At 54.8% G+C, this 14,140-nt stretch overlaps 1 protein-coding gene across 4 annotated transcripts in view; it reads right to left on the reverse strand.

Moving 5' to 3' along the window:
* Nucleotides 1–13,816, reverse strand: part of GTF3C5 (general transcription factor IIIC, polypeptide 5, 63kDa) — a 19,040-nt gene extending 5,224 nt beyond the window's left edge. For all 4 annotated transcript variants that reach the window (XM_010856765.1, XM_010856764.1, XM_010856763.1 and 1 more), the window contains exons 1-5: nt 13,404–13,816; nt 7,000–7,219; nt 5,622–5,820; nt 1,523–1,718; nt 585–689 (exon numbers count right to left, since the gene is read on the reverse strand). In XM_010856765.1, the coding sequence (XP_010855067.1) occupies nt 585–689; nt 1,523–1,718; nt 5,622–5,820; nt 7,000–7,219; nt 13,404–13,559 (876 nt within the window). In that variant the 5' untranslated portion in view covers nt 13,560–13,816. The remainder of the gene's footprint in view (nt 1–584; nt 690–1,522; nt 1,719–5,621; nt 5,821–6,999; nt 7,220–13,403) is intronic.
* Between the last annotated feature and the right edge of the window lie 324 nt (nt 13,817–14,140).

Below are 14,140 nucleotides of genomic sequence, written 5' to 3' on the forward strand. Positions count from 1 at the left end.
CCTCCCTGCCATCACAGTCACATCATCTGCCTGCCCTCGCAGGGCCCCACGTTCAACCCCTGGCCGGCAGGAGTGCCTCCTGGTGGGCCCTTGGGGAATCTTGACAATGACACCCCCATCTCCGTGCCCTCTTGGACTCAGTCCGAGGTACATCTGCTGCACACTGAAGCCCACTCGACCCGGGAGAATGAGTGAACGCAGGCGGCACTGTGGGCAGGCCCCCAGGAGCTCTGCCACATGCTGGCTGCAGGACGCTGGCATGTCGAGCTCCCAGGCCAAGCCTAGCATCCTCACCAGAACAATGCCCCTGCTGCCGCGCCAGCAGAGAAGAAAGAGGCTGTGCACACAGCACTTACCACAGCCCCTGGTCCTGGAAAGCTCTCAGCTCAAGGCCATTAAAAACGTACAATCTCTTTATTTCCAAGTTACGTAATCAGTCTTGAATCCCACAGTTACCCCAGTGTGGCTGACATGTGACCGTGGAGGCTGGGGAGGGCCTCTGCAGGGGCGGTAACAAGCCGTCCAGCGGGTGCTGGGATCAGGATGACCCTGGCAGGAACCCAGGGTGGTAGGCAGACCCTTACCATGTAATAGGCCACAAAGGGCAGCAAGATCTTGAGCTTGTCGGGGTGGACGCTGATGTTGGCCTTGAGAGCGTTGCGTGACCAGATGGGACGGATGTCAAACAGCTGGAGGGGCAAAGCAGAGGCTGAGAGGAGGGCAGGCAGCTTGCCCGCCAGCCCCAGGGCCCCCTGCAGGGTCCGGCCCCAGAGGAGGGGCAGCCGGTGGGGAGCCGCCTGCAAGAGCCACAGCGCGCTTGCTCGTCCCCCACTCGGAAGTGGCCTGTGCACCCAGCACGTGTCCAGTGCAGCTGGGCCCGAGTGTCCTGGGAGGACCACGAGGGGCACCGTCAAAGGGTAACGGGGGAGGCAGAGGACCAAAGGCCAGAGCGGGCCTGGCCAGAGCTCCAGGACCCTGAGCAGCCCCAGAGGCAGAGGCCTGAGCTGGGGTGTGAGGAGGCCCTGGGGATGGCCCAGCCCAGGGGAGGGCTGTGGAAGGCTGGCAGGTGGAGGAGGGTCAGGGCAGGAGTGGCCCCAAGCCACGAGGAGGCTGGGCTGCGCGCAGAAGAGTGGCCCCACGTCCCCTGACCCAGTGACTCGGGCCAGGCGGAAGGCTTCTTCCTCCCAGGGCCACCTGGCCAGCCGACTCTAACGGGGAGGAAAGGCTGGGCCTGGCACGCAGCAGGTGCCCCGGCTGATGTGTGTCCTGGCCAACAACTGGAGGAAGGAAGTTTCTGGGACCCCGGAGCTCCAGGCTGCAGTCATGCCTGGACTGCGCCGACCCCCAGGGGACCTTGGAGGAGGCTGAAGAACACTTTCAGCCTTGGGAAGGCAGGGCGTGCACTGGCAGAGCCTTAGACACAGCATCTGGAGGTGAATGGTTCCTGCGAGTTAATAAACGAGTCTGAGACGAGCACGGGGCCCAGCGGGTGAACAGGGGGCGGCAGAGGGGCGGGGCGCACCTTCCTCAGCTCCTCCTCCACTTTGTGGTCCACGGGGTTGGTGCAGACCTTCTTCCACGTTTGGACCGCGGCCTCCATCGGCCGCTCAGGCACCTCATCTCCCTCAAAGTTGACAAAGATGGCGTTGTGGGGGCGCCGGGCCCTGCTCAGGCCGATCAGGTTCTCGCCCGAGAGGGCAGGATTGTTGTAGCCTTCCCTAAGGGCAGAGAGAGAGCTGAAGGCAGGGCACCCGGCGTGGGCCTGGCTGGACACTGGCAGCCCACGTCTGGGTGCTTCCCCTAGAAGCTGGGCGAGGGGAGGGCCTTGGTGCTGGCCGGGGGCGAAGGGGCAGCAAGTCAGAGAGCTCAGGGAGGCTCTGAAGCTGGGCCCAACGTCCCAGAGGCTGGTGACCTCACAGCCGTGTCCATTTGTCACGGCACCATCCAGCCAGTGAGAAGCTGGGAACAGCCCAGCGTCTGTCAGGCGGGGGTGGGGATCAGTGGAGGTGTGGCCACACAGGAACCATGGATCCTCTGCCGGCTGTGCCTACTGATGTCACAGCTCACTCATCTAACCCTTGAAACGGTCCTTCCATCTTCCCATAACGAAGGACCCAACTTCCACAAGTCCCTGCAGCCACGGGGGTTGGAGACCTGCTTGAGCCAGAGCTCGAGGCGACAGAGCTGGGATGCCAGCCCAGGGAGGCTGGGCGGGTGGTGGTGGCACCGACCACTGTCTGGCCGCCTGAGATGGAGCCTGAGTCCCTGACTTGGAAGCATCTCAACGATACCGCAGTGAAGGGAGGACGGATACTACCAAATGGTCTCATCACAGAGCAAGAGGCTAACAGGACTCTGCTTCCACTACAGGGGACACAGGTTCCATCTCTGGTTGGGGAACTAAGATCCCACAAACCACGTGGCACGGCCAAGAATAAAAATAGGTTTTTTAAAAAGGGCTCTGTTTTTATAGCAGAAACCAATACAATATTGTAAAGCAATTATCCTTCAACTAGAAACAAATTAAAAAAGAAAAAGCGCTCTGCTGCCAGCAGCCATGCTGGGCCTGCCTTTATGAGCACGGAACCCAGGGGCCAACACTGCCCAGGAGGCTCCGAGTGCCTCCCTCTGTGGCGGGAGTCGGAGCGTCCGGCCTCGCTGAAGCAGGGGAGCAGCCCCAGGGACCCCCAGACGCCCCCCATCAGCTCCCACCACTGCCATCACATGGCCACTTCCACACCATCCGGGCCCCACCCCACCCACTCCGTTATTTTGAAGTACTTTTCAAAGTACATCCTGGATGTCACACAGGGGATTATTCCCTTTTAAATCTGTTTCCATTTCACTTCGTTTTCCATGAGTACACACCATCTGCATATTTACAAAGAACAACAAAGTGATTTTTCACTTTGGGAAACAGAATTATAAAGACGGGATCGAACCTGTGCCTTTTTTCAAAAGCATGACTCCATCTGAAACCCCCTGAATTTGTCCAGTTTTCAAAGACAGCTCCCTGAAGCCCCAGACACCCGAGCAGGAAAGCCCCTGGCGGCCCCTCCAGGCCCGACGGCAGTTGCAGGGAGAGGGCCCTGCCTGGCTGTCTCTGCTGGCTCCCCCCACCTCAACTGCCTCAAGGAGGAGGGACCCCGTCAGGGGTCCACGGGTCATCTAGGAAGGTGAACCTCCCCGGACCAGGGCAGGCCAGTGAGGCGGATGCCAGGCCTCCTCGGCCAGTCCTCGGTACCCAGGAAGGTCAGCAGAGCAGAAAAATCGATAGCGGCCCTGGGAGAAAAGGCAGGTTCTTTCAATGTGCCGGAAAATCGATAAACCACATAGGAGAAAAACAGGGCCCGTGGGTCCCAGGGCAGCTGGCTTTCTCCCCCAGTCCCCCTGCCAGAGGCGGGGGGACAGAGGAGTGGCTCCAATGCCGCCAGCCAGCGCCAGGGCCAGCAGTGTGGGGGGAGGGCGTGCTCTAGTTTCTTCTTGGACATATTTGTGTTTGTTTCTGACTTAGGAGTAAAATGTTTGTGGGAGGAAAATAATTAAAACATTTTAGAAATATGCAAATTTTAAAACTCTTACACCGAGTATAACATACACACAGAAAACTCTGTCACTGCACAGGCTAGAGTTTTCAGCGGGAGGGGATGGACTTGATTCTTTTTAGTTAAACATGTCTATAAACATGGTCTTTTCTAACAAGCACAGTTTACTCCTGCGATCAGAAAAAAGGGTGACGGGGTGGGATGACGGGCTCAACAGGCCTGAGAGACGGCGACGCTCGCCTGGCTCTCAAGTTGCCTTGGAGACAACGGGGCAGACATCCGGGGCCAGGATGACGTTATGGACACTGCTGCATTCGCTTGCTCTGTGGCTGGGGCTGTGGCTGCCTTAGTCCTTCCCGGCAGAGGTGCATGCCGACTTGTTTCTGGAGGACACGCTGTGACGCCGGGGTGGCAGAGGGGGAGAGGAAGTCAGCAGCGGAAGGCTGTGAATGGCTGAAGCTGGTGACGTGGGTGGGGTGTCCAGACAGCCCCCTCTCCTTTTGGAACACCTCAGAATGCATTTTTTGAAGGAAGAGAACAATTCCCCTTTCTCTTCAGGGCAGAACCTAAGCTCCTCCGCGGGGTCTGCAGGAGCCTCACCCACCAGTCTCTCGGCTTCAGGGACAACGCCCCTAGACGAGCCCTCTGCACGGGCCGGCAGCAGCCCCCGGGTCTGCTACACCGTCCCTCCCCGGACCTTCACCTGCCTGGCTCTGTTTCAAAGGTCACACCCCCCAAGAGTCCTTGCTATGCCCCACTCATGGTCCACAACAGCCCACTCCCCACTTGTCTCCTCCAAGACACACGCCTGCCCACTGGCCCCCGCTGCCCACTTAGTCACCCCACGTCTCCACTGGCTCCCGAGCTGGGCCCATACAGAGCCACCTGTCATGCTCCCTCCAACCCCGGCTCCAAGGGGAGGCCTGGGCCCTGCCAGGCAGGCAGTGCTCATTGATGGAAATATTTGATGAGGGAAAAGAAGGTTCTCGTCCTTCCGCCCCTCCAGAGATGACTGTCTGGGCCCAATCTTCCCGGTTTTCCCAGGCTTCTGTTATCACTCTGTTTATTTTTATAGCATGCAGTCTGCTCTAGTGAGGTTCTCTGGACATGAGCCACGTCGGCCCATGGAGCCGGTCTGGTACAGGCCGTGTGGTCCTCCCTGGCACAGACAGGTCATCATTTAAGTAACTGCATGGTGCCTATTCACGGACTGGTCACCACCCGCTTATCCACTGTATCACACTCTGCCGGCACTCACTGTGCTGAGTATTCCCAGGGGCTTCATCATGCAGCTCTCTAACGATGCAGAGACACGGGGACTGTTACTATTGCTATCAGGTGGAGAGGCTGGAGCAGGAGGTCGGGGCTCTTGTGGGATCACAGGCCCAGAACCCGCACACAGGCCCCCGCCAGCCTGGGCTCTCCCACTACACCAGGTCCTCCCAGCTTCCTGCCCACAACCAGCCAGGAAACGCTCTCGTCAGTGTATCTTTGAGCACCGAGGTGGGAATCACTATGGGACAAATTCCTACAAGAACCACTTGGTCGACTGGAAAGAACATTTAACACCATAGTAGGGGAATTCCCTGGTGGTCCAGTGGTTAGGACTCCATACTTCCACTACAGGGAACATGGGTTCGATCCTGGTCAGGGAACTGAGATCCCCTAAGCCGCGTGGTATGGCCAAACATAAACCTGTAATAAACTCTGCCAGATCGCTTTCTAAAAAAGTCAACCATCCTCGTTCTCTGCCCCCGGGTACGAGGGGTCTGTCTCTCCACACTTTCAGGAACACACTTTTGGCGATCGGCCCTCAAGTCCTGAGGCGACATCTTGATCGACATTCCATGGTGTGGGGACAGCCCTAAGCAAGGCCTCTGGGTGGGATGCAGGGACCAGGGCAGGCTCCTGACCCCCCTGGTCACCAGCTGCTCTGCTTTTGGAGGCACTGGGGCCATGGGCCTGAGCAGAGCCGGCTGCCCTGGCCCCCTGACCGTGGGTGGCAGAGTCCAGCCCTCTGAGCACAGGGCCCTGCCCCGATCCCGAGCTGCGGGCGGCAGCCGAGGGGGCGCTCACCGGTGCTGTGTCTCTGGGCGGTAGTAGTAGTCCACCGGCGTGTCCAGCCTGGAGAAGATGGGCGGGGGGATGTAGAGCGGCAGGTCCTGGTGGAAGAAGCTCTCCTTCTGGGGCTTGAGCATGAGCACCTTGTCGTACATGGACACCTGCCTGCCATCCACCTCTGTGTGCACCGCCAGGTACTGGAAGTCAGACATCCCTGGGGAGAGAGGTGGACAGGCGGCGGACGCCCTTTAACACCACCCAGGCGCTGGCAGCTGCCACGCAAGGCCCACATCTGCTTGGGGGCGCTGACGGGGTCTTGCGGCAGAGGCTGCTGGGCAAGAGTGGCAGGAGCTGAAACCACCCCCCTTGAGTCGCTTCTGGGAGCTCGGCCCCGGGTGCTCCGAGTCACCTGGAGAGACATTATGGGGGAGAGGGGCGGGTTACATGACACTGAGGACGGAGTCCGGGTCAGGAATGTGCGAGCTGCACCGTGCGTGACCTGAGACATGCTCCAGGTGAGGCTGATGCTGCCGGTCTAGGACACACACTGAGCAGGGAACTGCCGGCTCGGTTAGAGAGAGGAAAGCACATGACAGGGAGAGCCCCATTCCGGGAAAGACAGCCCTCTCTGGTGAAGACACATCCACCAGCGATGGATGTTCAAAACACCCGCCGTGTGGGGGTCCCAAGGCCTGTTTTAGTTTTCGCACACTTTCTATTATTCATTTCCAGAATTTTTTCAGTTTCTGCCTTAGACTTGCAACAGCCACCACAGATACGCTCCAGACTTAGTTATTCGCCAAGTGCTTCTCGTGCGCCTGGATTGGCTCTCTGAGAGCACCATCTCCCGAATCCCCATGGGCGGCTATAGGGCTCAGGGCCCCCACTGTCAGACAAGCACACCCAGGGAGGCTCAGGCAGGCATGACTCCCCTCCCTACACCACGCCTCACCCCTGTGAAGACCCTGCAGGACACATCTAGTTGGCTGAGAGGTCAAAGGACATGAGGTCCCAAGGGGTTGAAGTGATCTGGGAAGGATTCAGAAGGGAGACAAGACCAGCACCGGTCAAGACTCACAGGTCCCCAAATACGAGGGAGGGGGTGGGGTTGAAAATTGGAGGCCTGTGGACCTTTTCTTTTGGCCCCACAAAATGGCTTTAAACGTGAGATGTCTCAGAGAACTCCAGCGGCCAAGAGCCCAGGGTCCACAGGGAGCTGCTGGCTGGAGTGAGGGCACCTTGCCTCCTGGACGGGGCCCACGCTCTGCCTTCCCCTCACGCCTGGGCACAGCCCGGCCCCCTTCACGGGCAGATGATCCACACAGCCCCCACAGGCACGAGGGACACAGGTCCGGAAATAACCCAGCACAGGAAGAAAGCATTTCGCAGTTACCTTGAAATTTGAAGACGGTGGAGATGACTCCAAGGCTCTCTATGTCGTACGTGACCTGGGGGCGAGCCTCAGGCCCCAGCACCCCACTCTGTCGCCTGGTCTTCCGCTTGATCCGGAGCAGCAAGCTGTTGGTACTGAAGCGGTTGGCACATACGGGGTGGCAGTAGGGGTCCTTGGGCCGGAAGTAAAGCTCCAGCCTCTTGGTGGCATCTGCGTAGATCTGCGGTAAGGCCAAAGGAGACAGTGACGCGGAGGCCGGCTGAGGAGCGGGCAGCTCCTCCCTCAGTGAAGGCCCGATGGGGACCCAGGAGGCTTTTTCTGTTTTGTGTTCTAGGCTTTTAATTCCCAAAAGACTTATTTTCCAAACCCAAGGATCTCAGCTTTTATCTGGTAGAGAACATAGGACAGCCTCTTCCTTTCTAAAGCCTCCCTGGTGGCTCAGATGGTAAAGAGTCTGCCTGCAATGTGGGAGACCAGGATTCATTCCTGACTCAGGAAGATCCCCTAGAGAAGGGAATGGCTACCCACTCCAGTATTCTTGCCTGGAACATCTCATGGACTGAGAAGTGTGGTGGGCTACTGTCCATGGGGTTGCAAAGATTTGGACACGACTGTGCGACTAACTCTTTCTTTCTTCTAAAAGGTTGTAAAGCAGCAAAGTTAGAGACAATAACTGCCAGTTAAGCAAAGCCTGGTCAGTGCAGGGAACCGCCATTCTTCCGGGAGCACTTCGTGGCGGTGTCAGCCCCGCGTCTACCATGGAGAGTCTGGGTGGGAGCCTCATGACTTGTCTAGGGTCAGGAACTACCCACCCAAAAAGGTCCTAGTATTCAGCCTCATTTACAAATGTTCCAAGGTCCGAAGGAGGTGAAATCAGTACCAAACACTTGGCCCTGACTTGTGTGACTCCTCCTTTCCAGGCTTGACTCCTTCTCCTTAAAATGGTAATAGGAGGACCCATTGATCAGATTCTTACGATGACTAAGAGAACATATATATAAGGCGCTTAGCCTGGCACCTAAGTCATGGCAAACACGCTACCTGTGTCATCCATACAGGAATGCCTGTCCCACACGGGCTAAGAGGGACCAGTCAGTGTCTGCTGTGTGCATGTGAAAGCACCAAGAAGGTCCCCTAGGCCAAGGTCATCTACCTGCTGGCGCCCCAACACCCAGGACACAGCCTGGCCCTTAGCAGGCGTTCAGGAAGCGTCTAGGGAAAGAAGGTTAAAAAGAGCCCCTATCATCAGGGAACAGGTCTATTAGACTGCTGTGCCGGGAATGACCCTAGATGCGGGCCTGGCACAGAGTAGGTGCACAAGAAACAGGAAGGTAATGAATGAATGACCTGTCTTTTCCCCAAAGGGCTCACCCTGTACCTGGGTACAAACATCCCTGGGGTTAGCAGCAGTACAGACCCTGTCAAGGCCACAGGAAGTCAGTAAGTCAGGGTGAGAGAGCAAGACGTGAATGACTGGGCTGCTACGAGCCTCCTGTGCTCAATGACAGGTTCAAGGCTTTTCAATATTCATAAAGGATGAGGAAGCAGAATTAAGAGTTCAGACTTCAGAGGGAGGCATGTATGTGTTTAAATTCCTACTGTACTATGTAGGGGCTTGTTTGACCCAACTTTTCTTCCTGTGTCTTTACCTAAAAAATGGGCATAATAATGGTACCTAACTCACAAAACTGTGTTTCAGTGTCTCCTGGGGAGATCCGGGTCAGCAGTGGCCTGCCACAGGGGCAGGGGCTCTGGGTGCAGCAGACCTGGGTATGGCATAAGCCCTCTTGGATGAGGTTGTCATTACCCCCAACATAGAGCTGCCATAACTTACCCAGCACTGGGAAACACTCTGGGAGGGCACAAACAGAACCTTGTGCACCAGTACCCAGGAGAAAGGAGCCGTGACCCCACAAGAGAGTGCCCCAGACTTGCCCGGGAGTGTCCGGGGGAGGCGTGGTCGGCAGTGGCCTGCTGCAGGGTTGGGGGCACTGAGTGCAGCAGTGCATGCACGGGACCTGCTGAAGGAGGTGCCATTATCTTCATCACCTCCACCATAGTTTGGCCTCAGGTCAAACAACAGGGAGGGAACACAGCCCTGCCCATCAACAGAAAATTGGACTAAAGATTTACTGAGCATGGCCCTGCCCATCAGGACAAGACCCAGTCTCCCCCACAGTGAGTCTCTCCCATCAGGAAGCTTCCGTAAACCTCTTATCCTTCTCCAATAGAGGGCAGACAGAATGAAAACCACAATCACAGAAAACTAACCAATCTGATCACATGGACCACAGCCTTGTCTAACTCAATAAAACTATGACCCATGCTGTGTAGGCCACCCAAGACGGACGGATCGTGGTGGAGAGTTCTGACAAAATGTGGTCCACTGCAGAACGGAATGGCAAACCTTGAGAACCCCATGAACAGTTCAGTTCAGTTCAGTCGCTCAGTCGTGTCTGACTCTCTGTGACCCCATGGACCACAGCACGCCAGGCCTCCCTGTCCAACACCAATTCCCAGAGTTTACCCAAACTCATGTCCATTGAGTCGGTGATGCCATCCAACCATCTTATCCTCTGTTGCTCCCTTTTCCTCCCGCCTTCAATCCTTCCCAGCATCAGGGTCTTTTCAAATGAAAAGACTTCTTCGTATCAGGTGGCCAAAATATTGGAGTTTCAGCTTCAACATCAGTCCTTTCAATGAACGCTCAGGACCGATCTCCTTTAGGATGGATTGGTTTGACCTCCTCGCAGTCCAAGGGACTCTCAAGAGTCTTCTCCAGCACCACAGTATGAGCAGTATGAAAAGGCAAAAAAATAGGACACTGAAAGATAAATTCCACAGGTCAGTAGGTGCCCAATATGCTACTGGAGATGAGTGGAGAAATAACTCCAGAAAGAATGAAGGGATGAAGCCAAAGCAAAAACAGCACCCAATTGTGGATGTGACTGGTGATAGAAGCAAGGTCAGAAGCTGTAAAGAGTAATACTGCATAGGAACCTGGAATGTCAGGTCCATGAATCAAGGCAAATTGGAAGTGCTCAAACAGGAGAGGGCAAGAGTGAACATCGACATTTTAGGAATTAGCGAACTAAAATGGACTGGAATGCGTGAATTTAACTCAGATGACCATTATATCTACTACTGTGGGCAGGAATCCCTCAGAAGAAATGGAGTAGCCATCATGGTCAACAAAAGAGTCCAAAATGCAGTATTTGGATGCAATCTCAAAAACGACAGAATGATCTCTGTTTGTTTCCAAGGCAAACCATTCAATATCACAGTAATCCAAGTCTATGCCCCAACCAGTAATGCTGAAGAAGCTGAAGTTGAACGGTTCTATGAAGACCTACAAGACCTTCTAGAACTAACACCCCAAAAAGATGTCCTTTTCATGATAGGGGACTGGAATGCAAAAGTAGGAAGTCAAGAGATACCTGGAGTAACAGGCAAATTTGGCCTTGGAGTACAGAATGAAGCAGGGCAAAGGCTAATAGAGTTTTACCAAGAGAATGCACTGGTCATAGCAAACACCCTCTTCCAACAACACAAGAGAAGATACTACACATGGACATCACCAGATGGTCAATACCAAAATCGACTGATTATATTCTTTGCAGCCAAAGATGGAGAAGCTCTGTACAGTCAGCAAAAACAAGACTGGGAGCTGACTGTGGCTCAGATCATGAACTCCTTATTGCCAAATTCAGACTTAAATTGAAGAAAGTAGGGAAAACCACTAGACCATTCAGGTATGACCTAAATCAAATCCCTTACAATTATACAGTGGAAGTGAGAAATAGATTCAAAGGATTAGATCTGACAGAGTGCCTGAAGAATTATGGACAGATGTTCATGACACTGTACAGGAGACAGGGATCAAGACCATCCCCAAGAAAAAGAAATGCAAAAAAGCATAGTGGCTGTCTGAGAAGGCCTTCAAATAGTTGTGAAAAGGAGAGAAGCGAAAAGCAGAGGAGAAAAGGAAAGATATACCCATTTGAATGCAGAGTTCCAAAGGAGAGATAAGAAAGCCTTCCTCAGCGATCAATGCAAAGAAATGGAGGAAAACAATAGAACGGGAAAGACTAGAGATCTCTTCAAGAAAATTAAAGATACCAAGGGAACATTTCATGCAAAGACGGGCACAATAAAGGACAGAAATGGTATGGACCTAACAGAAGCAGAAGATATTAAGAAGAGGAAGGCGATGGCACCCCACTCCAGTACTCTCGCCTGGAAAATCCCATGGACGGAGGAGCCTGGTAGGCTGCAGTCCATGGGGTCGCTAAGAGTTGGACATGACTGATCGACTTCACTTTCACTTTTCACTTTCATGCTCTGGAGAAGGAAATGGCAACCCACTCCAGTGTTCTTGCCTGGAGAATCCCAGGGACGAGGGAGCCTGGTGGGCTGCCGTCTATGGGATCACACAGAGTCGGACACGACTGAAGCAACTTAGCAGCGGTAGCAGCAGCAAGGATACACAGAAGAACTATACAAAAAAAGATCTTCACAACCCAGATAATCACAATGGTATGATCACTCACCTAGAGCCAGACATCCTGGAATGTAAAGTCAAGTGGGCCTTAGGAAGCATCACTATGAACAAAGCTAGAGGTGATGGAATTCCAGTGGAGCCATTTCAAACCCTAAAAATGATGCTGTGAAAGTGCTGCACTCAATATGCCAGCTAATTTGGAAAACTGAGCAGTGGCTACAGGACTGGAAAAGGTCAGTTTTCATTCCAATCTCTAAGAAAGGCAATGCCAAAGAATGCTCAAACTACCGCACAATTGCACTCATCTCACACGCTAGTAAAGTAATGCTCAAAATTCTCCAAGCAAGGCTTCAACAGTACCTGAACAGTGAACTTCCAGATGTTCAAGCTGGATTTAGAAAAGCAGAGGAACCAGAGATCAAATTGCCACCATTCGGTGGATCATCAAAAAAGCAAGAGAGTTCCACAAAAACATCTATTTCTGCTTTATTGACTATGCGAAAGCCTTTGACTATGTGGTTCACAAAGAGTCAGACATGACTGAGTGACTGAACTGAACTCACTAGATGGTTGTGAAGATTCAATCATGCATTCAAACAATATTTTGGAAGCAGGCACAATTAGGGACGTTCGGATGACAAGAGTGATCAAGAGAGACCAGGACCCACAAGAGCTGATCATCTCAGAACCAAGGGTCCAAGACAGACAATGCTGCTGCTGTTGCTAAGTCGCTTCAGTCGTGTCCGACTCTGTTCGACCCCATAGACGGCAGCCCAGGAGGCTCCCCTGTCCCTGGGATTCTCCAGGCAAGAACACTGGAGTGGGTTGCCATTTCCTTCTCCAATGCAGGAAAGTGAAAAGTGAGAGTGAAGTCGCTCAGTCGTGTCCGACTCCCAGCGACCCCATGGACTGCAGCCCACCAGGCTCCTCGGTCCATGGGATTCTCCAGGCAAGAGTACTGGAGTGGGGTGCCATTGCCTTCTCCGAGACAGACAATAAAGACTCTAACACACAACTTGAGACTGGAATTAGCAGGTGAACTGCTAGCAGCCACTTTAGTAAGGGCAGTCAGGGAAGGACTCTCTAAAACAGAGACACTTCAAGACCTGGTGCATTTAAGTCACTGACATACAGCTTTGCACCAGGTAAAGAATTCATCCCAGCTCCACTGTTTGCTGGGTGTACTTGAACAAGCAGTTTTTCAGTTTTCCTGTAAAATCTGGACAACCACAGTCCCTACCTGGCAGGGTTCTGATGCGATGCGAATGTAGGTAAAGAACCTAGAAATATAGCTGGTGCAGAACAAATCTGCAGGAGACCAGAGTCCGATCCCTGGGTTGGGAAGTTCTCCGGAGAAGGGAATGACAATGCACTCCAGTATTTTTGCCTGGAGAATTCCATGGACAGAAGAGAAGCCAGGCGGGCTACAGTCCGTGGGGTCGCAAAGAGTCGGTGTGCCTAACACACATACATTACTACACTTCAACTCTAATAACATAATCCCTCCTCCCCTTCTCATGTAGGTCTGTTGTTGTGTCGCTCGGTCGGTCCGACTCTTTGCGACCCCCATGGACTGCAGCCCGCTGGCCTCCTCTGTCCATGGGACTTTTCAGGCAAGAACACTGGAGTGGGTTGCCACTTCCTTCTCCAGAGATCTTCGAAAGGCGCGTCTCCTGCTCTGCAGGCGGATTCTTTGCCACTGGGCCACCAAGGAAGTCCCTCTTCCCTCAGATCCTAGGGGAAATCAGTCTACGCCCGGCAGCCCCCATATCAGACCCCCGCCCCCTGGCCGCTCCAGAACCTCCTGGAGCTCCGTTGCCAAGGCAACCTCAGATCCCTCCCGGGGTGGTCTCTCCCCTCAGCCGCAGTCCCGCGACTCAGTGCTCCCCTGGGGACTCCTCACCCGGGAGACGCCTTCCTCGCCGCCCAAGGTCCGCAGCATCTTGGACACGTCGCGCACCACGCCCGGGTACTCCACACACACCATGCGCCTCTCGCGCCGCAGCTCCACCGGGATGGCGGCGCCCGGCCGAGCGTCTGCCGCCGCCGCCGCCGCCATCCCTGCCAGTCCAGTCAGGCCCACCGCGGGGGTGGGGGGAGAACGTCCCCTCCACACGCTCCTGGAAGCCTCGTCTCAATGGTTCCGCGAAGGAATCGTTCCGGGGACCCCTCCCCGCTCGCCTGTAGTCTATATCCCTGAGTTCCGTGAGGCTCGAAGCCTTCGAGTAGGACGGCGCTAAGAATACCGGAGGCTGGGCGGCAAACGACCGCGCGGACGCCCAACCTCTGTGTAAAATAATAAGCTGAGGCGCCCGAGGGGCGGGGTAGAGGCCAATCTCATCAACCAACCCGCGAGGGACCCGGAGGACGTGTAAAATACGCCCAGTGAGACTTTAACCAATGAGAACCAGAGGGCCACGCCCAGTCTTTTAGCCAATGAGGAGCCGAGAGGAAGCCGGGTTCCGGCCCCCTCCTTCCGGTTTCCTTTCTGCCAATAATAAACCAGTCATAGGCGGGTCCCCGCCCCTTCCTCCAATTCCTCCCACTGACAGCTCGAGGGCGGGTTCGAAGCGGACTTCCGGTGTGTCTTCTTAGGCGGGCAGGTCCCAGTAATGAATTGGTTTCCGGACGCTCACCTCA

The sequence above is a fragment of the Bison bison genome, unplaced genomic scaffold (genome assembly GCF_000754665.1).
Source record: "Bison bison bison isolate TAMUID 2011002044 unplaced genomic scaffold, Bison_UMD1.0 scf7180017864375, whole genome shotgun sequence".
Classification (NCBI taxonomy): Eukaryota; Metazoa; Chordata; class Mammalia; order Artiodactyla; family Bovidae; genus Bison; species Bison bison.